The 27,275-nt window shown below is 40.6% G+C and overlaps 1 protein-coding gene across 2 annotated transcripts in view; it reads right to left on the minus strand.

Annotated features, from left to right (window-relative positions):
- The window catches only part of COP1 (COP1 E3 ubiquitin ligase), a 123,330-nt gene that overhangs the window by 60,337 nt on the left and 35,718 nt on the right, over nt 1-27,275 (minus strand). For both annotated transcript variants that reach the window (XM_041420182.1, XM_041420181.1), the window contains exons 11-14: nt 25,259-25,394; nt 10,301-10,444; nt 2,104-2,212; nt 296-377 (exon numbers count right to left, since the gene is read on the minus strand). In XM_041420182.1, coding sequence (XP_041276116.1) covers nt 296-377; nt 2,104-2,212; nt 10,301-10,444; nt 25,259-25,394 — 471 coding nt within the window. The remainder of the gene's footprint in view (nt 1-295; nt 378-2,103; nt 2,213-10,300; nt 10,445-25,258; nt 25,395-27,275) is intronic.

Raw genomic sequence — 27,275 nt, forward strand, 5'->3', positions numbered from 1 at the left:
TTTAACTCAACAAGTTTAACTAATGTTAAAACACATTTTCGTTTGTTTGGAGTTCAGGAGAATGTTAGCTGAGAGTACATTACACAAAAAAACGTGAAGCAAGAGATGTTCATCCAAACAAAGCCTCTCCTTCTTTAAGATCCAAATGGTTCAGTAATACCTTGCCACATTACCACAGCAATTACAATACTGAAGGCAGCTGAGGAATCAGCTACTTGAAATAGCACATTTTTGCTCTTCCAATGGAATACACAGAGCCTATGTGTTCTACACAGAGTCTGAAATAAAATAGTACCTTTGGCATCATCAGAGCCTGAAGCCAATAGCTTTGGGTCCATTAAGTTAAAATCAACACTCCAGCACCTTTTCTCATGCTCCTGTTGAGACAAACAAGAACAATATTGCAAGGCAATGAGTTGTAATATGATAAAACAGTAAAGGAAAGCACACGTTTGGTATAATTGTCAGCGGGGACCTGAAGAGAGAAGCTTGCTATGCTTAGCAGTTTGTCAGAAAACATCTTTTCTCCAAATCAGACCAGTCCTATCCATATGCTAGGCATGCCAGGAAAGCAGAAAACACCAGAATGGCTTTTTTAAAAATTAAAACTGATGATATTTTTACTTGGAAAGAAAAAAAAATCAGGATATACACATTAAAAACCTGGTTTTGCAGCATTGTTTGACTGTCTGTGGTTCCACCATGAGCTGCTGCATATCCTAGATCATAGCTGTACCTTTCAATATTAATAAGCAACTTTTAAGTATCTCCCCATACTGACAAGATGCCCATTTCAACCACCTCCTCTCTGAAAGCCCAGAAAATCCTCATCTTCCTGCTGAGCTATTAAGTAAATCGCCTGGTGTCTAATCCTCTGTTTTACCACTCAAATAAATATTATTAAAATACTGCACATTATTCCTCAAAACACAGAAGAGCTGTAATTGCTATGCTATCCATCCCACATGAAAGCAGAACATCACACTGAATAAAATCTGAAATTCAGTCAAACCCTTTGTGTAAAGCCTTCACACAGGCTTACAAGACAAAAAGCTCACAAGGATGAAGTCAATAAAGGGTTTCAGTACATGCAAAACAGATGTCAATGCCTCTATGCAAATCCAAATAAAAAATTCAAGTAATCTGATAGGAAGTAAAATGAGTTTGTTTTAATATAAGCAACAGCTGGTCGTCTCTAGGTTCATTATTCAGCCTCATAAAGAATTGCAAAATGTATCTGAGGGGAAAACAGACTAGATTTATTCTGTCCAGTATAATTTCTCTTTAATTGAGATATGCAAAGGATTAGGGAAAACAAGCATTACAAAATGACTAAAAAACAATGAGAAGGTAAAAGTGGCCTAAACAGGAACTAACACTTATGCTGAACTGTCAAGGAGTCTGTAGTTCATTCATTATCACTGACCAGTTTCAAAGGACTATGCCACCTACATACACAGCAGCCTGCAGCACTTCCAGCCTCTTCCCAAACACAACAGCCCTGTTCCAACCTCCTTGTTCTGAGCACGAGCTCCTCAGAAGCCATTAGATAGAAACACAGTGTTTGAGTTTCACAAAGAAACAAAATGCCAGAAACTTCTCCTGACGCAGGTCTCACTGTGGAGCTGAGGGCTGTGTGGGGAAGGAACTGCCTTGTGCTCCCTTCTGCCAGCCTCACCGCTCAAGGCTGCATTTTGCACTTCTGCTATTTCAGCACCTGCACTGGCAATCACCAGAGTTTTACAAAAGGCTTTTGACAAAGACTGAAGTGGAACAGGTATGGAGAGACAGAGGCTTCCAAAGAAAGGTGAGACAGCTTCCAGAACTGATTTCTCCCTGTGCAGATTCCCTGCCCAAAAGCAGCAGCAAGAAAACATCAACTGCCTCACAACTGTGACAGGAAGACAGAGCTGCCTCCCTTGGAGGACTACAGCTCAATAAAGCTGTGTAGATGAGATGCATTTACCAAAGAGCAGGAATATCCATTTCACCCTGTGGAACAGAAAAGCCTTTTGATGGACTAGAAGCAGAACCTCAGACTCAGTGCTGCTCTCCCAGCACAGTGCATGCAGCAGGGAATGTTCCTTGCTGGTTGTGGGTTACCTGGTAGACCTTGGATCTCTGTCCCGTGAATCCATCCCAAAGGATGACGGTGCCTTCATAGTCACTGCTGGCTAGCAGGTTCTTGTGGTAACTACTCCAGCTGATACAGCTTAAAAAGAGCAAGCCCTGGTCAGTCTTACAGTAAATCAATGTACAACACAAAAATCATTCTTGCAATACATTAGGCAATGAGTATCTTTGCAAAGCACACAGCACCTTGATCAAACCACCCCACTGAAACATGTAACTTCTGGGAAAAATACAAAACCAATCAGAAATAGAACAAACATTACTCCACAAACTAAAATCAAAACTTTATTTGCTGAAGAGACATTTGCCCCCCGATATGAGGTGCTAGGGTCTAGAGTGTTTTTCAAAATGCAATTATTTAAAACACTGATTTTTTATGCTATTTGAACACCACACAAATTCTCAGAGAGCTTAAGGTTTGACCCCTTTACCCCTCAGCAAGGCACTACTGTTATTACCATAAACAAATTATTATTATACCATAAAGATAACTACTTACCTAAGACTAACTTTATATGTAAAATGCATAGATGCATGGACAGTAAATCAACCTCTCCTGCAGCACACATCTAATGTTCTGTATATGCACCTGTGTGCACATGAAAGTTTGACTTCTGAGAAACTACTTCCAGCTTTCCATAAATGCTAAAAATGGCTTCATATCCAGGACGAAACAGCAGTTCATTTGCTATGAATATTTTAGGAAATGTTTTTAATCAAGAACTGGAAAATATATCACACAGATTTTTATTTCAAGCTGAATTGGGGGGCTGTGCAAAACTAAATGATGATTCCACTGGCAAACTCTAAGGATCAGCAGAGAAAACAAGAGCAGCAACACTGCCAAGTTGCACTCGTAGCATTCTGGCACAATGCCTCTACTCTGACTCCCAAAAAATGTGACAGAAGTAAGAAAATTTGTAATACTTGTTCACCAATTTTTGGACCATCTGGCAAAGAAGCATGCCAGTAGGCATCAACTGTGATGTACACAGCAGAAGCTGAACTGACAGATCCCATTCATGCAGGTCCTCGAGCAGCCCTGACACAGATAACTAGATCACAGTAGCCTTGGGGCCAAGTTTTAACCAACAATACAAACCAGAAGCCCACAATTCTGTAACTTCTTAGTACTGCTTTGATCAGGACAGCTACACATGGAAATATGATGTAGATACATGGATACTGATTTAGGAGTATTATACCTTGCTAAATTCTTGGTTCCACTAAACAATTGCATCCTGTTTTCCTTAATAATTTACACACAGAAGAGGAAAAATCCTTTTCCTTTCTCGTGGTAAACATTTATTTTTCCATTAGTTAAGTAACAGTAAGCAGCACTGGCATTCTGCTCCTGACTATGATGAAACTTAGCAGCATTCCTTGGTTTTTTAAACTTCACATTCAGAAACTTAAAATTTTATTTACCCAATATAAGTCACCATTTTTAACCACCAGCTGCTAAGATGATGGCTGCAGTGGTACAGCCCACACAATGATTTCCCTGGCTTCACCTCTTCCATGATATGTCATTAATGAGAAAATGTTGTAGGCATGAGAGCTGTCCACAAACACACCATCAAGGAGCCATTGTTACTTCAACTCTACTTCCATTAGGTACCCACACAGAAAAGCAGGTCTTGACAGCCTATGATTTACTAGAAGCCTTATTTTGAGAGGTTTAAGTGACTCTCTAAGTTCCAAATGGAGTTGGCAGGGGCTGCCCACCAGGACCATGAGGTGAAGGTTGCAGCAGCCCAGAGATAACCACATCTGACATCTGGAGCCATGTTTCCAGGTGGAGCAGTCCCTGATGGAAGCAAAAGCAGTTCAGAGGCCTAGAGCTCCACCACACTGAGCTGTGGGCTGGGAGCAGTCTCCAGCCAATGGCAGGGAGGTAGATACCACACCACAGGAGACCTTTACCAGCCCAAACCTGTCCTCCCAACCAGATTATCTCCTCTCAAGTCAGGGCTTAAGGAGCTTAAGGAAAAAAGGAAATAATCTGTAAGTGAAGCCATCATGTACAAGCAGAAATAATAGAACCCAGAGCTATATCTTAGAAGGCAGTCTCCTGTCTGGATGGCTTGCAGAGGACATCAGAAATCAGCAAGTGAAAAGATCCTAGAGGAATGCTGACACTTATGTGTAGCTATGATATTATGAAAATCCTTTGCTGGGATTTTTCCTCTCCTGAGAAGCTGAAGAGCCTCAGGAGAGAAATGTAAACAATAACTATCGGCTGCTGTGGAATGCAACAGGTGCATCCGTGATTGGTCCATGTGGATTGTTTTCCATTGATGACCAATCATAGCCACCTGTGCCAAGGCTGTGAGGAGTCACAGGATTTTGTTATTCTGTTCTGTTCTTGTTGTAGCCTTCTGATCTCTGTTCTTTAGTATAGTTTCAATGTAGTATTTTAATATAATATTTAACATAATAAATCAACCTTCTGAAATGGAGTCAAGCCTTGTGTCTCCACACACGGAGAGTCAGCAACACTTATGGGTGGTTAGAGGATGAATGTTCCATCTAAAGTATGAAGAGGATAATCACATAACCTCATCTTATCAAAAAAGAAATCACCCCAGACAACGATAAATAAGAATTACTGGATAGGTAGAAAGATGTAAAAGACAAGAGTTTAACAGTTCTGTTCGAGATGTGATAGATTTAAAATACTTCACGGATGGTACATATGGAGAACAACATGGTTTTTGTGCCAAAAACCATGTTCATTAGATCTGGCACAGCAAAGATCCCACTGCAGCCTGATGGTGTTAAACAAGGGGTTAACATTCCTTTGGAAAGCATTTATAGATAGACTTAGAGGGGAAAACAGGAACTGACAGGTGAAAAATGGTTAGGGATTTGCAGCCACTAAGTGGTTCAATTAACACCCTTTAAGTCACACACACCATAAATCTTTCATTTTTAACTAATATGATTAAAAGATCATAGTAAGACAAAATCAACTCTGTTCCAGCTCTCTGCCTTAATTCTGCCCTCATCCCCACCCAACTCTCTTTACAAAGTCTGAAACTAGAGCTTTTCCCTTAACATTGCAATACCTGAGCTTCTTCCTAACTGAAATTCTCCTTTGTAGAGTGCAATTTAGAGTTCGATCAGGTGGAGGGGAGCTCCCTTTGCAGGTAGTTTTTCAGCAAGGCCTGTCATTTCATCGAAATCACAATGGTTTGGGGTAGAAGAAACCTTAAATATCCCCTCATTCCATTCCCCTGCCATGGACAGGGACTCCTTTCACCATCCCAGGTTGCTCCAAGCCCTGTCCAACCTGGCTTTGGACACTTCCAGGGATGGGGCAGCCACAGCTTCTCTGACAACCTGAGTTGTACCATCCTCTGAGCAGACAGCTTCCTAACAGGTAATCTAAATCTCTCCTCTTTCCGCTTAAAACCATTCCCCCTTGTCCTATCACTCTGCACCTGTAAAAAGTCACTCTGTAAAGTCCTTTGGTTGTATCCTCTGGCATCTGTGACAATCCACACCAGGAAGAAGGCTGTCCTGGATCTGGGATGTTTCTCTTCCATATGGCTTTCCTAGGACCTGCAGAGGGCTGAGAACTCACTGCCACATTCCCCTTAAGGGAAGCACGGATCTTTCTTCCGTGTCCAGCACAGGCAATTTTGCTGAAGCTTTAAAGACATTATTTTTTTTGGGTTCCCTTGAGATGCTATCATGGGCAATGAATTGAGTAACAAACTCAAAAAAGGCATGGGGGAGCAAGCTGGAGAAGGGCAAAGGAAAGTCAAAGGTGACATGAACCAAAAATGCAGCTTCCATAGTCCTCAGACCCCTAACCATCAAACCCCTAAAAATTCATAAAAATAACCTTTTGTAGACAACCTTGAGATGGGCTGCAGCCACATCCAGGAGAAATTGAAGTGTGAAGGCTCTGAGATATGATATAAAAATAACTATCTAGGGCTGAGAAAATGTATAATTTACTGGACTAAAAGGCGTTATGTGATGCCATCTTTTATTTTAAGTACAGTAGCTGTATTTTTTTTTCCCCAGTTTTTGCTTTGTTCTTTAATCCAGAGAGAGAGTGATAGTTACACCCCAGAGATTTATCTCATCAGAAGTCGTGATAGCTTTACTTCCTAGGGGATTAAGCTGCAGAAACTGTAGTTGAAAGCTAATCACCAACATCAGAAAAACCCTCCTAACTTCAGCATCTGATCCAGCCACACAGAAACCCTGACCCTGTAAAGATTCATGTGCATCCTTCATTTTATCCACACACACAAGTGGGCTGTTAGTGATGTCAGTTATGCTGATCTTTCTTTCATGAGACAGTGGCTGATATGTCTCAAATCCAGGCTCAAGCTACCCAGTGTCAACCACTCCTCTGGCAGGGAGAGTTAAAGTTTTAATAAGACACAAACTCCTGTGGTCTGATCTGCTTCTGAGCACCAAGTGCTTCAGACCCAGTCTGCCACCATGAGCCAACTTATGACTGGTAGTTTTAGGACTGAAATGTTTTTAAGGGCATGATCTACAACTGCAAAGAACATCCACAGGAATAACAACACGAAACAAATACTTCAGAGACATATGGAACTACATTACTGTGATGAATGTTTTAAAATAAACCCCTTTTTTCCTAATCAATTCAAAGAAAACCTCTAGTACGGTTAAAGACAAATACTTCTGGAGAAAAATTTCATCTTCTTGCAAAGTGAATCAGTGATTCCAAAAACTTGAATTAATGCAAGTTGAAGGCATATTTTCTTATAACCTGTTTAGTGTCAAACATCCTCTGCATTGGAAATGCAGGCACCCAACACAACCAGCTCATACCATTCCAAATTGCAGAGTCTACAATGAAAACCATCATAAGACAAGTTTTTGCTTAATTTAAACTTAATAGCAAGAAGTGGCTGCCATTTTCAAAGCTGACAGCAATACACCCATGAAGCACTATTAGGATACAGCAATCACATATTTGATTTATTGACACCAAAAAATGAAAACTGTAAAATATTAGCAGCCTCCTAAAAAAGAAAGAATACTGATGCTTTGCTTTTACTGCAATTGACTACACAGATGCAGCTGATTTTGGAGGTTTGTGGTAACATCTATCACTGAAGTACAGATGCTGCAAACACACGGTGGTGAGCATGCAGAATACTAAACATGGATTTCAAAAGCATGTTTACCTAACCACACTCACACATCACCTGCTGTAGATTAACGAGGCCTAAAGCCAATTTTTTACCTGAATGTTAGATCTCCTTATTTTTCTCCCCCTGTGACCTGTGGCAAAACAACAAATCTGCCTCTTGAATAAATCAGAGCAGAGCTGTGGCTTGCTGCTAGCCATTCCTCTTCGTCCCTTCCCATCTCCTACACGGGGGGAGCTGCAGATTAGTGCCTGCCATAGCTAGGGACACAGCAAGTCATAATTAGCTCACAGGGTGCTGTTTATAGCTACTACACAATGCCAGGATTTGTTTCTTGTACTGAAGCTATGAATCTGTAAATGGGATTTTTATGAGGATTTATGTGTCATCTTGTGTTTTTCCTGGAAGCTTATGCCACTGTTGTTCCCAGGGGACGCGATGCACATTTACCAGAAACCCGACACACCGACTTCCTCCCCGTTCTTAAAAATAGGGATAAGAAGGCTTAGCAGATGATGAAAAAAGAATGTATTTAAGAAGCAGGTGGGTGTAAAAAAGGGGGTTGGAAAAGAGGAAGAGACTCAGCTACAGCTGGTACCAGGGCTCTGCTCCAGGAAAGCCTACAATCAATTACTGCTGGCATGAAGCTCAAGCTTTCAGCAGGCACCCAGCTGGCACACGGCAGAGCAGGGCTGGGCTGGCGCCAGCCCCGGCCCAGGCACGGGCTTCCCTTCCCGCAGCTGCTCTGGGCCAGACTTGCTCTTGGCCAGACACAAGTCCTCACAATGCTGTCACCTGTCTGCTTTTATAAAAGCCCATCAGAGCCTCTGCTCCTCTGAAAGCTGAGTCACCAACATCATCACTAATGATTTATGTTCCGGCATCATTGCTCTGAACAAGGTTAACCAGGATCAATTTAACCAGCAGAGACATGTCACCAAATCCCATCTGCACAAAGACCCCTGCATCTCTGTCGGGAAGAGAAATACCACCCATTTGCTAGAGCAGAAATACGTTGGTCTTCGATATCAGAAGGGACACTCACAGGTAGAATAAAGTCTCCTGGAGAAGCTGCACTTTCACCCAAATTAAGATCAACGGCTTTAAACAGGGGCTTTTTACAAAGAGCAGCCTCCACTTATTTAGATTTTTCTATTACAATATGAGCACATTTTTAGCACACTGCAATATTCCATAATGAAATTGCAGCCTTCATCTCTAACTTCTCCCTCAAGCTATGCCACTTCAGAAAAGCAAGCAATTATGCTGCTCGACGCTGCAGCAGCGAGCCCCGGCACTGGTGACTGGCAGTACAGCTAATGGATATAGCAAGGATGCATTTGACTGACAGACCAACTTTATTTGTCAAAGCCAAAAGCACCTACATGCCAAAGGAAGCCTGACATAATTGGAGGAGGCTGATGGGGGGGAAAAAAACCCCACCATTTATTTCTTCAAAGGAATGAGAGAAACTAGGGCAAGAAAATGAGAGAGGACCCAATCCTCCTCTGCTGAGGAAGAGGGTTGGAGGACACTGCATTTAGCATTGTCATATATACATGCAGCAACATCTTGGCTGGAGCACAAAGACAATGTGAGTAACACCACTGAAAGCACTAATGTGACTCTCCTCACCAGCAGCTCTTGGAGAAGGAAGAATTAACAACTCTACTAATGACTGGCAGGAGCATCAGAGTAGCTCCCCTGTCAAAACTGAAACTGCAAGTTTGGAATTTGTTTCAAGTCGTCCAACAAATACCAAACACACATTGCTTTTCCCCTTCTAATTAAGGCAAAAGGTATTAATAGAGTGCAAGATGGTTCTCCTATTATTCTGTTCATCTCTACTCAAAAATGAAGCTGAATGGTGCAAACTCAGCTACGACTCAGGTAAAAATGCAGAACATTTCACCAGCCCAGCCAAACACAAGCTCCCTAATCAGTACAGCATATTGATACAAATCACTCCCAGGCTGCTTTTACCCACTGTGAAATCTAGTCCCAGGGCCAGCTGGATTTACATCTTTCCCTTCATAAAATAGTGTTATGTAATTCCTGGGAATAATGAGCACAAGGAACAGGAATGACTGATCTATCTTTAGAAATGTGTCAGCTACAAAGCAAAGCGTGACTTTTACACTCTAAAATAGGCTCACAAACATTCCTAATTTTGTTGCACAACATTTTGTTTTCATGGAAGCCGGAGTGTTACATAAATTTATTGCTTGCACTTTCGTGGGTGCTTTACTGCTTTTAAAATGTAAAGTACCAAATAAAAACAAATTATTTCAGCAGAGATGCTGGAGACTTGTATTATAATACTGAATGGGTTTGACTGCCTGTATTATTTACTTCTGAGCTTTAACAGATTTTTTGAATTAGAATTCTTAAGTTATTTCAGTTCAAGTTCTAACATGGTGGTCTATATTTCATTACAGGTTTAATACAGTCAAAAGGATAAAAAAATGGGTTCACAGCAATGATAGCACACAAGCAAAAAAATCAAGCAAGGTCCTTTCTCAGGAGCTTTATATTATGAGGCTCAGCAGAACAGTACTTCAGGCAGACAAAAATTCCTAGGTAGAAGGTGCCAGTGAGGAACATTTCCTGAGAACTAGCAAGCTCTCAGAAGAGCAGAAAGGATCTGGTCAATGAAGAGAAAGAGCATGAAGAATCGTAACTGTTATGAAGAACTGGGTACAGAGGTTACCTTGGACAAGGTATGACTTTACCTGGAGCATGTATCCACCACTTTGAGCAGGTATCCTACAGTATTTTCAAGAAACACAATAGCAGTTTACTTCCCTATTGACTTTTCTCCTCCAGATATGTGGGCTTTGTTCATCCCACCTTGGATGAACCCAGTACACACAAGTAACGGTGCCTGTGCAACCCAATCTCCCTCAATGTCTGCATTCCTCCTTTCCTCTCCAATTCCCACAAAGAAAGCAGAACAATTGCTACACATAAACAATCAAGTGGAAAAGGCGCTCTGAGTTCAAATACAAATCAATGCCTACCTGATTTTGGAATTACAGGTCATTTCATTCTCAGGGTAGTGAATATCCACTGCATCCTGAATGACTGTACCATACTCATAGACTTTAATCTTCTTTGTCACTCCAGCGATGGCAAAGTAGTCACAGTCTCGGTCAAACTCAATACTGAGAAACAAAAACATAGGTTGAGAACTCTATAAAAATACTCCACATACTTATCAGGAGGATATTTTACCTCCTAAACATCCTGGTGTGGCAGAGTTGAAAATCACAATTTGCAGTTTGCAAATACCCAGTTCAGAACACCCCAGTCAGATCTTGCACACACCTCAACAGTGTGGAGTTCTTGCTCTAAGCATTGGTCTCCAATTCACCCCCCAGCATACACATCTCCATTTCTGTGGCAGTACAATCACCCTCCCACAGCCAGGATATTTTTCACGTGCTCTGGAGGTTTTTCAGTTCAGCCACACCATCTACACGGCACGGTACCCAAAGGTCAAAGCCAACAGCTTGTCCTGGAAACATGCTTAACATTCCATGGCATGATTGTCCACTGATTCCTCCTGTGTACAACAACTTCATGAACTTTTAAAGTGCTAATGCAGAGCAGAGCAGTATTTGTGGAAAAAAACCCCTTCTAAATTCCCTGAGTAACCACAGGGGGTTGAAATCAGACCATCAGTACTGTAAAAACAACTGTGACTTCCATTTAGGGTTGCTTGTGCAAACAGAGGCACCTTCTTTCTTGACCCGCAGGGCAAGTTTGTAATAAATATCAATGAAGCTGGAAGTAAAAGCAGTCAACTTATAACAAAGTTAAGCTGCAAATGAGAAAAGCCTGAGGTTGTATGTGAAATACATCTAAGAGAAAGGCAGGCAGCAGGTTACAAACAGCTAATGTCATTCCTACCTTCACAGCTTGGAAGGGCTTGAGAGAAATCTGCCAGATACCCAGCAGCTGGGGAAGTAATCCTTACTTCCCAGGAGCTTCTGCCTTCCTGCAGCCCATGGCACCAGGGCAGGTGCACATACACCTGTCTCCTCTGAGGGCATCAGCCTCAATGAGACACCTCCCCAGAAAGGGTGGGGACAGCGTCTGCCCTCATTCACAAGGTTTCTATGATCTGTCCCCAAGTCTTCTGACTAAGCAATCAATCTGCTGTTTAGAGAGGTCTCTTTTGGAGTTCTTCCACTCACTAATACATTTCAATCCCTGCTGTCTCTATCACTTGTTTTTTTTCCCCCTTAAGAATCCAGAGTGTTTATGAACAAGAGAGGAAGTTCTTAATGGCAGCAGGAAAAACTGAGTTTACACTAATTCCACATTCAAAATCCTGAGAGCAGGGGTATTTAAGGTACCTTTCTACAATTAGAAAGCATTAAACCAATTACAAGAAGAGAAAGGGCCCTTCAGGCTGCCTCCATTGTTGTAACAGCAAGAGATTTCCACTCCTCAACAGAGCTGAGAAGTCAAAGGCAATGCAATGTTTCCAAGATAAATTTAAACACCAATAGAATTTTCAAGTCCTTGTAAAGGAGATATCATCAAGTTATTTTTAAACTATGGAGAGAAAAGACTGCTGATACACAGTCTGTGGCTATAAAATAATTCAGTGAAGCAGCTTGAAACTTGGCCATTTAACTCAGGCACCCAAATTTCTCCCAGGAGTGGCAGGAGATGGCCCCACTCACTAATGGTTGCTAGAGAAGCTAGTTAGGTGCAGTCTGCAAAATCATGAGCCTCCAAAACACAGGGAGGAACATGCTTATGGCTAGGGAATAAAACAAGCATGCAGCATCTATTTAAATAAAATGGGAGCGAGAAAGAAGTCACCTAAGCATCCAGGCTGCACTCCCCAGCTCTACGCTAATCTGAATCACTTTTTATATACACAGGATGAAAACGCCATTCAGGTCTGTCTTGTTTTGTCAGCTCACCCTATTCTGTGGAAGAACTTTATAATCAAAGCCTCTACAACAATACAACGGATTTACTTGTACCACAATCTTAATTGAACTGCTGTCTCCTCTCCCGTTCTCTGCCCTGTGGATTCAGGTAAAGCACAACTAAGCTGATGGCAGTGATTCATCTGCCTGGATTCAATTTAGACTCTCAGCCTTCTGCTGAAGAAAGAAAAATAATGCATTACAATGTCTGGTAAAAAGCCAAGTTATTAGAGCAGAATAGAACCTCTCTCATTTGGGCTGGGTTTGCTTCTCTAGTATTAATTCAATTTTTTTTTCTTTTTAATAGAGACATGCTGTAGACAAAACAAATTAGTATTTAAAGATGCCCATAAAAGTTAACACATCATTAAAAAAATAAAAAGCCTTAAGTAATGGAATTGTCAGACCTGTGACCTTCAAACCGCATCAAAGACACTGCAGGGAGAAAAATAATGCAGAAATAAACCACTACCAGTACAGACCAACACACACCTGCACCTTGGCCTCCCATCACCTGTGCTCAGTCCTGGAACAGCCAGTGCTTTCACATTCTGCCAGTCAGCTTTTCACCAGTGATTTACAAATAAAAATAGGAACAATCTAACTACCTAATTGAGTGGATTATATGCCATACAAAACTGTTCCTAGTATTTGCAAAGCTCTGCTTACACCTGGACTAATCAGCATTAGGACAAACAGCCTACCTGCACAGCAACCATTATTTTTATGCTTTTTCTTGCAAGTCTTTTAAATACATTTAGCATTATGCAAGCCTTGTTTGTATTTAACTGGCTCATGGGTACTCCTGTCACCTGCTGCTTGAAGTCTTTGTGTCAATGTAAGCGCTTGCTTATACACAAGCTTATCTATATGAAAATTCACCAGAGAATTTAAGTTTTGTTTTGTCTTGTCAAAAGACTCAACAGAGCCAGCTCAGAAAGACAACATTCTGCTTTGCAGGTGATACATTTCCACAGTCCAAGTGAATTCCTCATTAGCACAATAACAACATGCAATGGAATAACAGGAAATAAAACCTCCAGTGAAATTATTTTTTGGACCAGCAGTGGTCCTTGCTCCTCAAAGATGTACTTGTTAAAAACAGTTATCAATTCCTCCTTTTTGTTCAGCTTATTTTTAAACTCCACATTTCTGACCAAACAAGACTAACCAAATTTCTATAAGGAATCTTTTGGGGACATATGAACTGCTGGATATTTGAAAGAGCTTTATAAACATGCCACAGAATTACTTACAGAAATCAGATTGAAAGGATCTGACAGTTTTGTTCTAGGGAAAATATGAGAGACATCTCATCCCCAAATCACTGCTTTCTTTCTTCTAAGAAGTTGACAATCAACATCTTATGGAAATATCACTAAGAGCTGCTAGAAAGTAAGCACATCCTCAAGGGTTCTGGTTTCTCCACTGCTTATCTTAATTCCCAATCTGCGAGATTATAAATCAATTGCTTTATTTTAATGGTAAAGCCTGTGACCTTGGAGAACACTCATAGCTAACAAATAGAATTATGAAATGAACTGCTTCTGAAACATGCCTGGAAGCCTGCTTTGGTGTTGAGGATAGAGCAGCAGGGAAAGAGTAAAGAAGGAGTATTTAGCAGCTCTGCCATTGTGTAAAGCCTTAGTACATTTGCATCCTGCTGGTGCGTGCAGTTGTTCTCCACATCCCCGGAGGATGCGCTGGAGTTAGGGAATGCATACAGATGGGCAACTAAATTGATTAAAGGAATGGAGCAGCTGCCTCCCCATAAGAGTTATGAACAAGGCAACAGCAAGACTGGTGTTCAACAAGTCATACTACAGCTAGGAGGTACTTGCCAGAAGATTTCATGTGGGACAGATGAAGGATTCCTCCCTCCCAGTTACGCTTTTTAAGAAGCACACACACGTTCCAGGTAGTAACTCCTGACAACAGTAATCCATATACAGCTGGTTCATACCAGATATTAACAGGTATGCAGTGTACCCACTATCTGAAAACAGGAGAAGGCATCCAAGTGCATTTGCCTTTAACTGCACCACCAGTTACAGCTAAAGATCTTGAGACAACTGCTCCTCTCCCCTTCCCATACACAGTCTACAATTGCTACTGTAATCAAAAATGCCTCAGCCCTGACTTGTGACCAAGATCTGTGACTGTAGGAGCTGCCATTTATACAACATAGATGATTCAGTCCCTCTCATGGAACTGTATATATCTATATAGATATATATATAGAGACACACACACACAGAGACACGTATTTTCCTCTGCAGATATACCAAAGCCTTTCAATTCTGTTTCTCCCCAGCCTAGTGCTGTTTAGATTTCTGTATCTCTAACATTAACTCCTATCTTGCTGTGGAGTTCCATATTTAATGACAACATGGATATATTGTTGGGACTTAATTGGTGAGAAGAATGAGAGATGCCAGCAGCAGTTTTTGTCCTTCACTTGTATTTCCTTAAGGTCTTTCTTACTCTGTGCTTCCAATGCATGGCCTCCAAGGGGTATCCTGTCACTGCTAACAATCCCAAGCCTGGCTATCTCTTTCCAATGCTCATTTTGAGGCATCAAAGCCAAAGATTAGAAATTTAGGTTACAACCCAACAGTGTCGGCACCAGTGTAGACTGTTAAGCACCTGGGACCAATACAGAAATTGGTACTAATATCACACACCTGAGAGACTGCTTACAACAGACTGATATTTTAAGTAATTCAGTAAAATAATTAGTGTCACTAAGTATGCATTAGCATACTGACATAGTTTTTTTTTAAAAAACAAAGCTATATTCAGGCATAGGAAGCTGCAGTAAAGCACTCAGATTTTGTGTTCTATCAGCTCAAAGCCTAGATTTTGTCACACATAAAAGCTCAGTTTGTTTACTGAGACAAAGTATGAAGTTTCAGTATCAAAAGCCTGTTTTGCTCAAGCTGTGAGTGGCTGAAATGAAAAAACCACTGAGGTGTTTCTCTTTAATAAAGCAGCAGTTCCATTAGTTACTCCTTACTCCAGAGCACCACCACCTAAGTAAGGTCATTGCTTTTACTTCTGAGTCCTTAATCTGTGCCATAGGAACAAGGACAGACCACCACTGCAGAACATATTTCTTGATTCGAACTCCCAGGCTGCCAAATGTTTTCTAAAATATAAACTGAGCAAGTATGTCATGATCCCAGACAGGCTGTTGCTATCTCTAGTCAGAAAAGACCACTTAAACCTCGATTCTCTGTAAACTGTTATTTGGATAGATAAGTTAAATGTATAAATGAGATTATCACTCAAAGTCATTCTATCAGAGAGCAAACACTTTTATCCCTAAAAATCACATTACCTTAGGTTAGATGTGACCCCCAGATCACCAGAAATTTTCCAGATTTGTCCTCTGATCAAGGTGAAGTCATCTTAGCTACTCTCATTAGATGAGATTCAAGTCTAATGGGTGTCTAATAAACACTGTGGGACAGAGGGTCCTAAGCTACTTCAGACTGATGCCATTCTCTGGAGTTGTTTGGAATATCCCAGCTCCAGTGGCACCAGCAGTTAATCAATGCAGCCAGGGTACCCTTCCCATCTCCTCTCCTCCTCCAGACTCCAAACATCCAATGAGAATGTTACCCCCAATCAAACCTCTATTTGAAGCACAAAAAACAGAGACTAGAAAGTCAGCTCTGTTTGTTAATTAACTTTCCCTCACCATTTGGGAAACAGGCTGGGAAGGCTGTTGCAGTAGCCCAGCAAAGCCTGCACTGCACAGGGAAGGACAGTCCTCAGCTCTGGGCTCCCTTGGAAACACATCATTGCACCAGCCATGCTGCAGTCATACTTTCAGGATCTCTCTTACAGGCACAGTAGCCTGGAGGGCTGTTCTGCTCTGTTTGAAGAAAGGCATAAAAAGGTACCACATTGACAAAGTAATGTCATTAGACCTAGTTCCAGGCCCACTTCTTGCTTATAAAAATCCTTTTAAGTGTAATGAAATGCCATCAGTTCTAACAGAGACCACTTCATAATACTCCTGTTCCATAAAGAGCTTGTTTAAAGGAGAATATTAAACCCGAGTCGAGGAGATTTGGCAGGCTTAGATCCATCTCACAGCTCAGAAATCAAACCCAACAGAGCTACTTTTATGCTTTGTCATCTCTAGATAAAACAGAGTCATTCTTTTTTCAAACCCAATGAGAGCATATACTATGCTGTGAGATTAATTGGGCTCCTTGCAATAGCTCCGTTTTCAGAACCACGCTCCTCTCTACTTTGCAAAGAAGTTACCATGAACGTAATCTCATCTAAATACAACCCAAAATATCCCAGAAAGCCATAGCAGAGTCTCAGTCTTGGTATAAGATTATAGCTAGAGACAGCCTCTTCTGCTGCATAAGGTTTTTTTCCATATATGTATTCAGGGGAACTTGGTTTAATTAGCACTAATGATGAGAAAACCTATAGGGAACTGCTGAATTCTGCAAGCCACCAAATAAAAAGCGTATTGATAAAAAGCCACTTTACTGCTGGGCGATGCTCTTCTGCATGTTGAAGAGAGGATGACGACAATCCCAGGGTTTCTATGCCAGATCCACAGAAGTACAATGAGCCAAAGCTGCTGCAAACGACTACCCTGCAACTTAATGAGGATTAGATTCAGTTTTTCCACAAACACCATTTCAAATATTTTCCTGAAGCAGGAAAAAATTAACTAAAAATGCCAACAGTTAAATGCAGAGTGTTCCTTATGACACTATTCAAAATTCGAGCCAAATGATCAGTCTACCTGCTGCAGTATTTTGGGTAACCTGTATCTATATTTGAAACCCAGGAGGTACCATTTCACCCAGCTGGGCAGATACGCAGTGGGTTATGAACAGCTGACAGCAGCCACGGCACAGAGTCAACATTTTCAACATTAAGGTGGAAGAAGCTACAACTATCCAAACATTCTCATCTGCCTTCAAGTTTGGGAAGTGTTTCCAGTACAGAATCACTGAATGGATAAGGCTGGAATCCACCACAGTGGGTCATCTGGTCCCACCTCCCTTCTCCAGCAGGATCATCCCAAAGCACATGGCACAGGCTTGCATCCAGATGGTTCTGGAATATCTCAGTGAGGGAGACTCCACACCCTCTCTGGGCAATCTGTGCCAGTGCACCATCACTGCACAGGAAAGAAATTCTTCACATTCAGCTGAAAGAGAACACAGCAGCTTCTACTCAAGTTGAGGTTTGAGAGAGGAAACCCTGCTCCACAACAGCCTGTAAGGTAGTCTGAACAACAGCACCATCTTATCAGGATCACACCATCAAGGAGGAAGGAACTCAGCTGTGGCAAGTACTGAAGTGCCTTCTAGATATGAAGCCATTCAAAAGTTTGTTTCCAAGCCACCCTTTTGTTATTACACAACAAGGATTTTGTTTCTTTAAAACTGAGCACAGCAACAGTTGACAGAGCTGATGAGGTATGAAAGAGAAATCTCCATCAATACTGGGACTTTAAACAGTGCACTCTGTCTGCAGGCTCCAATTCATGCTTCCTCCATGACTTGGCAGCAGCAGCTGAGGATGTTTATCTCCAGCTGACCACACTGCCAGAGGTCCCATTTCACAGGACAAATCACCACCCCAAGCCTAGCACTCCAGTAACTCCAGCCTCTGCATTTTCCTGACACTGCCACCAGCTCTTCTGCCAGACGCCCTGCAGAGAATCAGGAGGGACAGCTGGAGACAGTAACCTCTTTAGACAACTCAGCTCAATCCAAAAGGCACCATGAGTCAGGGCACCAGCCTTCCTTAATATCAAATCCATACACCACAGACAAGCCTTTCCCAAGGAGCCAGAGGATGGGCTTGAGCAATTAACTGCAATGTTCCTACTGCCTGGTAATGACAGAACAAGGTTAAAGCATCATTTGAACCATTTCTCATCCAGCTGACAGAACTGTTTCAAGAGATTTGTTTTGATGGCACTTTGAATCTTATTTCAGTATTCTGAACGCTATCCTTTACTTTTTCTAAAGAATGATTTATGTATACCCTTAATTCCACAGTCTCACAGAGTTGTTCTGACTTCACTTGCACAAATGTATGCACATACTTGTACATAATCCCGTGAAAACAAACATCACTTCATAGCTTATTCTGTGTTATTTATTACCTTATTCTATGAAACATCTATGCAGCACATAAATCCCAACATACCTCAGAAACTGTACTTATTAATGCAAACGATGATATATTAATAATCATGAGCTCAAGCCTCTTCTCCAGACTGAGCTGCTTGTAAGGTTTATTCTCAGAATCGTTTAAGCCCACACCATACATCTTTGCATGCTTTAACACCCTATCTTATATATTGCTCAACTACCCACCATTTAACAGACTAACGTCTCTAGTTGGCCAGGAACAAATAAAAAAAAAAAAACAAAGGCATGCTAATGCTTTTCAGATCATTAGCCCTTAAAAAAATGCAGGCATTTACAACAAATACGGCTAGAAAATTAAAAGAATACTGTAACATGATACAAAAATGCATGTTCTATTAATAAGAAGTTAGTGTCTTTACGCAGAAAGAAGAATTCACTGTATCAACACTCAATGCCAAATGAAAGCTATAAAATTGGGGGGATTAAATTAAATCCATCTTTGACTTTTACAAACACTTTCAGGAGAACTGTGTGTGCAAGATGCTGGAACCACAGCTTTTGTGGCTTGCCTGTCCAGTTCTTGAGGCCAAGACATACCCTGCTGCCTGATGACACCCATTACCACATTAACATCACCAGGAACGGAAGGGCAGCTACCTGCAGCCTCACTAAAAAGATTTTCATCCTGAGCAATCAAGAGGGGTGAATGCAATGATGCAAGGCAATTTCCACGTGGTAATGATGCCATTTTGGTTTTTGATTTTTCTTCTACATTCTTTTTTCTATTTGCTTTTTTCTCTGTATTCTTCACATATATATTTGTAGCTCTGGAGACGACTGTATTAATGGCTAGTTTTCCAGTCATTTTCCATGTGCTTTCCATAGGCAGAAAGACAGAACAAATTCCAGGGCCCCTACACTATCTTGGTTCTTCCTGCCTACCAAGGCTGAGAAGAACAAGATACATTTTCATAAAGTACAGCCAGTACCAAAGGGGGGTGATCCAGAGAAGGAGATTGACCTGGGGGGGAATTGCATCACTTGTCCTCTTAACTGCTTTTTGTCAATTACACTAGATTGCTAAACTTATAAAAACTGTATTCACCTCGTGTGGACAGGCTTTTGTGGATATTCTCCATGACTGCCCCTGGAGGACTCAAATAAAGATCCATTTTTTATATTATCTTCTATATTATATTGAAAGCATGTGTTGTTTCATTTCTAGGTTGAAAAAGGCATAAGTACCACCCTCCTACCTGAATATTGATTTCTCAAAGTACATTTCTGACACTACAGCATCCATTTTGAGTTCCTGCACTTTCATGAAACTTCCTTCAAAGGAAAAGCAATCTTAAATCTAATAAATACAATCCTGTTGAAATTGCAAGCAGCAATCATAAGGTTTGTAGGACGTGAAATGCCCTTTGCACTATACATGTTAAAGCCACATAGAAAGTTCCTCCTTAAATTCCTTCTCAAAACCTAAGGCTAGAGATGCTCCATGGAAAGTGAGGGCAAAATGTAAAATTTCTAATGCTCTGATCATGTACCTTCATCCCAGTACAGTCCCCAAGACTGAGGTCTCTAGTGCAATATCCTGGTCAGAGCAGGGGCAGCTCTGATCAGACCAGGTTGCTCAGGGCTTTCTTCAGCCTGTTCTTAGATAACTCTGAGGATGGAGCTTACACGACCCCTTTGGGAAGCCTACTCCGAAACTGCATTACCCCATGCTGCAGGCAGTGACTGCTCCATGGCAAGACATGGAAACTCCTTGCATGAACTACATATAGATACTTCAAGATATCGATAGAAAAAAGAAACCTGAAGAACAGTCACTATTTAAAACATTTTGTTTAAAAGCCAGTTCCCATAGTAATCAAAAGATTGCTCAATACTTTTAACAGATCATTTATGAAAATTCATAAAGTTGAAATTCAACTAAAAATTCTCATCTAATTGTCTGCAGATGAAGACAGGTTTCAAGTACTAAGAGCTTAATGAGAAAAAGATCATCGTACTGCCAAATCATCTGAAATTAGTAGGAAAAAAATTAGGTCCCACTGGCAGCCATGCCACTTTCCATTCATTAACCTCCCAATTTCAAGTTAAGTTTTAACTCTTATGTTGATGAAAGAAAAAACTCTCTGCAGCATCACCGTGGTCATCAGAAGGTTTACTTTTCAGGTCAAGACTGGACATAAGAGCAAATAAGCTCTTTTCTGGTGTCAGTCCTTGGTACCAGCAGCCCGTCCTGGGACTTGGAGGGCTGTGTTCCAGGGCAGAGTGTCCCTAAACTCTGAATTCAGAGATCAGAACTGACCCCTGCATAACCCTTTTCCTGGGTAAAAGTCACATTTAGCTTCTGCTCAAGGGACCTAGACCACAGTCATGTACTAATATATCAGTTCAGCACTCCAGAGAAAAATGGGAAAGTAAGGGAAAGGCTCTGTACTTCACTCAGCTCTAATTAAACAAAAATCCCATTTCAGCCCCAGACAATGTCTGATCTGAAACCCAGAACTTCAGGTGAAGGAAAGTAAGAGAACCACAGGAGAAGCACAAACTTCAAGTAGGTTCAGGGAATTATTCTTCAAGTTTCCTTGGTAATTCTGCAATTTAAGTCTCCTTATCCAAGCATTTCTCTCTCCCTTCTACTTTTGGGAGCAGTTCAAATAAGACAGATTCATCCACAGTTTTGAGCTGCCACTTGTAAATACCAGTCCATTTAAAAAATGGTTTATTTAACAGGCTTTAAGTAAAATCCAGCCTTCCTCGTTTCTGAAGGACCAGCATCTACTGCACTCAAACATAATCCTGTAAAGGATAAAGCCACTTCCATTTCATTCATTTATCTTTACCTGCAAGATAAAGAAGCATTGCTGGCCACAAACTTAATAAAATTGCTCATCTAATCCTAGCCAGCCCAAGCATTAAAAAAAAAAAAAAGGCTTGTTATGGTGGATACAGAACTAAAAGGCATCTTGTTAAAGTCTGGAACTGAGAATTTATATGGACAAATAATTGCAGCCCAAAGCAAAAAGGGCAACAGAAAAATTAAACAGTTCAATGAATACATTAAAAACTCACTCATAATGGATTTTTTTCTTTAATGCTCACCTTTGAAGAAGGGATTTCAGGTCATGTTACTGAAAGGGTGAACACAAACAAAAATGCCATCTTGAAACAGAAAATCATACTGTTTGGATGCTAAGAGATACCTCTTCACATCTCATTCATTACTTAGAAGCAATGGAGCAATAAGCAAGCAATGGAAAAAATACAATGGACACCAAAGGTAAGATGCAGTTTTTGAACACTGGATCATGATTCAACAGGTGAGTTGACCAAGGCTTCTCCATCCAAAACCTCAAGTTATTTCCCTCTCTGTAAATAACTGAGCCTTTAGATACAGTTAGTGACACCTATCCAAAACCTTTTAAATGTCACTTTAAGATCTTTCAGAGAAATAGCAAACTAATCTAGAAGAATTTGAAGTCTGAGCCAATGACAGAAACCCACACAAAGCCCCCAAACCTTAGAGCCTCCTGATGTTCCCTAAGCTGGGAATTATGGAGCAGGGAGAACCAGCTTTCTGATACCCAGGCTTCAGAGAGACACCATCTTGTGGTACATTTCTTGGATTTTCCTGTTCTTTTTCTCAAATATGAAAGACTGCCACATTATTCTCAGAAGGCCCCTGACAGTGGTAAAGCAATTTTCTCCATAAATCATTGTAATGCTAACGCAGCAGTTTACAGACTCATCTTTAAAAGAAAGACTTTACATTTATTGCCACTGCCAGCAGAGAGAAGGAAAGTTAAGCTCTGACAACTGCTCTGTCTGGGGGAATAATAAATGGAAAAATTATTCCTTGGCCCAATTCTAACAAAATTTAATATACTTGTGAAAACTGTAAATACTTTGTACTTAAGAGAAGTGAGTGTATTAAAAAGCCATTTAGCATCCTGAGATACTTGCACTTTCATACTGCAAGCGTGCTGAAGTCCCCTTGATGTTACAGCAAAACTCAGTAACCTGCAACAGCAAAGCCTCAAATGTGCTTTGCCTGAACATTCTTCTTGATAATCTGGTGTTCTTGAAGAAAATAAGGGAAAAAGGACAAAGGATTGAAATTTTCCTTCTTTGCCTCTTCTTTCTAAAAGGCAACTGGAGTGTTCCTAAACTTTAATCAGTTTTTTTTAGTAGCACAACATATATATGTTTATAGTATTTTATTAGTCCACAGTTAAGTCCAGACATCCATAAACATTCTTACCACAAGGCTCTCAGGAGGGTATTGCTGCTGCCCAGTTTCACAGTTTTTTCAACCTATTTGTACACAGTCTTTAATTACACTTTCCACCCTGTTAGCATAGACCCAATTTTATTTCACTTCTAAACATCAATGTTTTGCAGATAAGGATTATTTACATCTTTTTCCTTTGTGAACCCAAATGAACCTAAAGGTAATGCATCTTATAAAAAAAAAAAGAAAAAAAAACTGTTTAAGCCAGATCTTTTGGAGTCATCTGTGAACTTTATGTAGGGTTAAAGCAATCAAATCAAACACTCTTGTATTCTGTCCATATGTAACAGCAACATATTTTAAAAAAAACCAAAAAAAACAACAAAACCCCAAAGAAATTTAACTTCCTATCAGTTCTATTTGTATTTCAAAGTATACTTAAAATATGCCTTTAATATACTGCCTAAAAATTTTATGAAGACCTCTTATAGTCCATTTGTCTCAACAGCAACAGCTAAACACCAAGACTTAACCTTCTGCCATTTCATCACTGTTTTGTACTACATGCCCAGGAAAACCTTTGAAGATCATGTAGTGGACCAAATAAACAATAAAACTTTTCACAACACCTTAAAAGCATTATTTCACTTTTTAAGTACCTTAATTTGGCTCATGTGTGAATACGTAAAAGCTGCTCTTACTTAGTTTCACAGACTCTCTCAACTTCAGGCTATCAGTTAAAATGAAATAAAAGGTGAACACCAGACTGTGTTGGCCAACACATACTAAGTGTAAAATCTTGATTAACAAATTCTGATTTACAGGAACTATTTGAATAGCCAGAAGCCAACAAGAATAATGGCAGCAGCACATTCAAAGCTACTTTACCAAAGCACTTAAGGACATGCTCAGATGTGAACTGTCTTAGCCTACAAGCTAGAACCTCTAAAAATTTCTCAAATGCTTTGATAAATAAAAAGCATGAGCAGGGGAGAACACTGACTTGGAAACCAAGTTATTTTTCAGAAAAATGCATTTAATTATCAATTCTAGGACTGGCCTTTAAGAAGGCTTCACTGTATCTTCATTATAATAGTAACACACATACTTTTCAAACTTATATTTCACCCAAGAATTAGAATGCCTTCAAACATGAGCTGATTTACTGTCCTTCCAGCATTTTCTAAGCAAATACCACAAAAATGCTACTCCTGCAGAATGTCAAGGAGAAGAAAAGGCAAAGGAGCAAAATCCAATCCATGCTGAACTAGTAGCTGAGAAAGTTTGTCTACACTGCAGTGAGATTCCCATCTGCATTTCACTGCAGCTGGTGTGAACCCAATCAGTGCAGGTTAAATATACGTCAGGTTCCTGATTACTGTGCTCTGACCTCTGGCTAAGTCGGACATTACACATTCCTTCTACATATTGCAGTAGTTAAGGAATCAATGCTGCTTTAAACAAAATCTGTGCTACACAATGCCTCCAATTTCTTCAATAGTGCAAATTTCTTGGGGTCCCTCACCAAATACTCAAGCTCTTCTGTCACTCTCCATGTGGCCCCTTTGGAAGGCACTAGATGAAAAGTCAGAAAACCCAAGTTTAATCTGTCTAGATTGTCAACACAATGTTTTTTTCCAAGACCTCACATACAGTTTCTTTGGATTTCCTGCTCCCCATATATAAAACAGAGATGATACTACTTCTCTCAAGAGACTGCTGTGCACAAACATTTAAATCAGTGAAATGTGCTTGCAAGAAGCTCAAACAGGTCCTGCACATACACCATGCCGAGAAGATTTCCTAGTTAAGATATTCCATCATTTTTTCCACCCCAAGGAGCTCCAAAGACAAACTACCACAAATAAGCAAAACCCCCTGAGTGGGAAGAAACCAGTTTAAGGCTAGTGCTACAGCAATTCCCATCCTCTTCACATGCTCCATTATAGCCTGATCCCTAAGGGAGCTGGTTCATGGACCTGAACTAGAAGAAACTGATTCTGTTAAAAGAGAGACAAAAGCATTTCACCAGCTATGTGTCAAATTTGGTCCACAGGAGGCTCAGATGAGCTTCAGCAGCAGTACACAGGACATGATCACCCTGCACAGCTGGGACACGGAGGAATTGCTGGCATTGTTGCATTGGCTTTACAACCAGCCCCTCACTAGTGTTTAGCACTACAAACAGCTTCCAAAACCCCAGATTTCAAGCAATCACAACAACTCAGCTTTTTAATATTTGCCATTGTGACTGGACCTACCAACAAAATGTAAAACCACCACAGATTCTTAAGACTACCAAACAAGAGGATTGGTTTTTAAAATGCTAGAACTGCATCACTTACAGCACAACTAACCTAACATGAAGACAACAGGCTTTGTAAAACAGCTGCTGACACTGGCACCTCAAAGGTTCTGGATTTGGTCTTGACCAACACCAACAGGAATAAGAAGTACTACTGAAGTATCTGAGCGCCTTCACAGATCAATGACAGCCACAAAATTATCACACGCAGTCATACATTGGCAAAACTGTTTTTGGGAAATATGTATTTTTGGCATATACACCAACAAGAACTTGCTTAATATTGGTTATTAAGTCAGCCCACACCCACATGGTCAGCACCACAGTGTGCCTACCTGGACACTATGCTGGAGCCATTGTAGAGGTCACTGGCGTAGGACAGCGTTGCCAGCGGTCGGACAGAGTTGTAGCGCGTGAACTTGGATAGACACTCCTGAAACTCATCCAGCTGGCTGGTGGTTCTGCTGTCATCTAGGAAGAGGAAGCAACATCAGAGAGGGGGCAGAAACAGAGTAAGAAGATAAACTCAACAGCAAACAAAAAAATCAAGATCTATGTCTCTGTGTGGCGCTTGTTATTTGGGGAGGACTCTTGGTCAAAACCAGGCGCTCTCTCATCTCTAGCATTCTCTGAAGTCATTATGAGCTTTTCAGAGCACAAATAAAATCTCACTGCAATGCTGGGTGAACCTACTGTGCTGAGAATCTGCCTAGAAGTCAAATACAGTTTTGTAAGCTCATTTATTTTACTCACATTCAGAGCCCATGGGCCATATAGACTATTAACACAAAACTTTTAAGCACATCAAAATGCACTGCAAAGGACATGTCTAGTTTTCAACAGAGGTGAAAGTATATCCCTCTTCCTGTTCTGTTACAGTATGTCTACATTTGGTGTCAATTACATTCAAAATACTTTTAGTAAAAAATACTTCTCTTGTTATTCCAAAGGCAACAGAGCTAAGGGAGAATCATTTCAGGGTTGGAGAAGGAAGACAACCATGAAACCAGAAGGCTCTTTGTACTACAAGTTTTTGAAAATTATGACCTTCAACAGACAAGGTGAAATTGAGCCAGCTTGAATAATGATGATAAATATTCTGTGGGAAATGGAACAGTTTACTGCAAAAGTTAAAAGTAAATTGCACTGTAGATAGTTGAAAGTCATTCACTGAATTCTCAGAAGTCCTAACTTTTCTTGGTAGGAATGTAATTTTATTTAAACCATTTTAAATTTTAGGATTTTGGAAATAAGGGAAAATTCCTAACTTTCAGGGATACCTCACAAGTAAATCTGGATTTCCAATATGATCACATATCCACAGCCAAACATTAGGTAGTGCCTTCAGGCTTCATAATGACCCCCAAAAATTGCAGCAATTCTCATAATCCTTTCTTTAATGCTTCCACCCTCACTTTTTTTTTTTTTTTTTGCACCAGTGTATTTTAAGGGAACTGCAGCTAACACTGCTGGTTTACAGGTACTGCACACCTTGTCTCCTGCTCCACCCCAGCATCCACTGCAGCAGCAGAGAAACCACACATACACACAACAGAGATGAAATTCCACCCACTAGTTAAGCTAGCCTTAGCAGCAGCAAGAAAGGAAACAACGAGATCCATTTATGAGAAACGCTTGGAAATACCAGGGTGAAAAAAGAGAGGTTGATCTATAAAAGCAAAATCCAGCTGTGATTTCTTATGGGAAAAACACAGAATAATAATTTTTGCACTCTGGTAATTCCTTGCCATCAGAAATTGTTATCTCTATACTTGTAAGGCATTTTGAAGTGCCCCTCATATGCACTGTTTAATGTTTGATCGTATAAAGGAACAGTGAAGACTAGCAATTAGCATGCGTGGGGTACTAGCAAATACATTATCCATGTTAGAGGGATGAAAAGGTGCAAAATGAACAAAGTGCTGCTCTAAATTAACATCATCAGCACCTGACCACTACAGGAAACAGCTCGAGAAGCAACACAAACATCAGTCAGGGTTTTTCAAAGACTCCCTTCTCCATCAGCACTGTGATAGGGACAAACAGCTGCTACCCTTCTATTTCCCTCATTTAGAGATCAAGCACACAGTCCTCTTGTAATTTATTCTCTGTGTGTGCCTGGAAAACCGAGTATTATTTCTCAAGACATTTTCCCCATCCAAGTGCAAGGCCATTTGATAATTACAGTAATGTTATGTCTCCACTCCCTACTCAAACAGTCAGAGGCACTTCTTGCAAAAAGGTTTAAATCCACATTAAATCCCATTTAAAATGTGTCAAAATGCAGGAATGACTTAGAAGAGGAAAACTTAATCAAGTATCATAGGTTAGGAGAAAACCTGCACTTGCAAA

Source organism: Onychostruthus taczanowskii, unplaced genomic scaffold, assembly GCF_017590055.1.
Source record: "Onychostruthus taczanowskii isolate IOZ18803 unplaced genomic scaffold, ASM1759005v1 scaffold63, whole genome shotgun sequence".
Lineage (NCBI taxonomy): Eukaryota > Metazoa > Chordata > Aves > Passeriformes > Passeridae > Onychostruthus > Onychostruthus taczanowskii.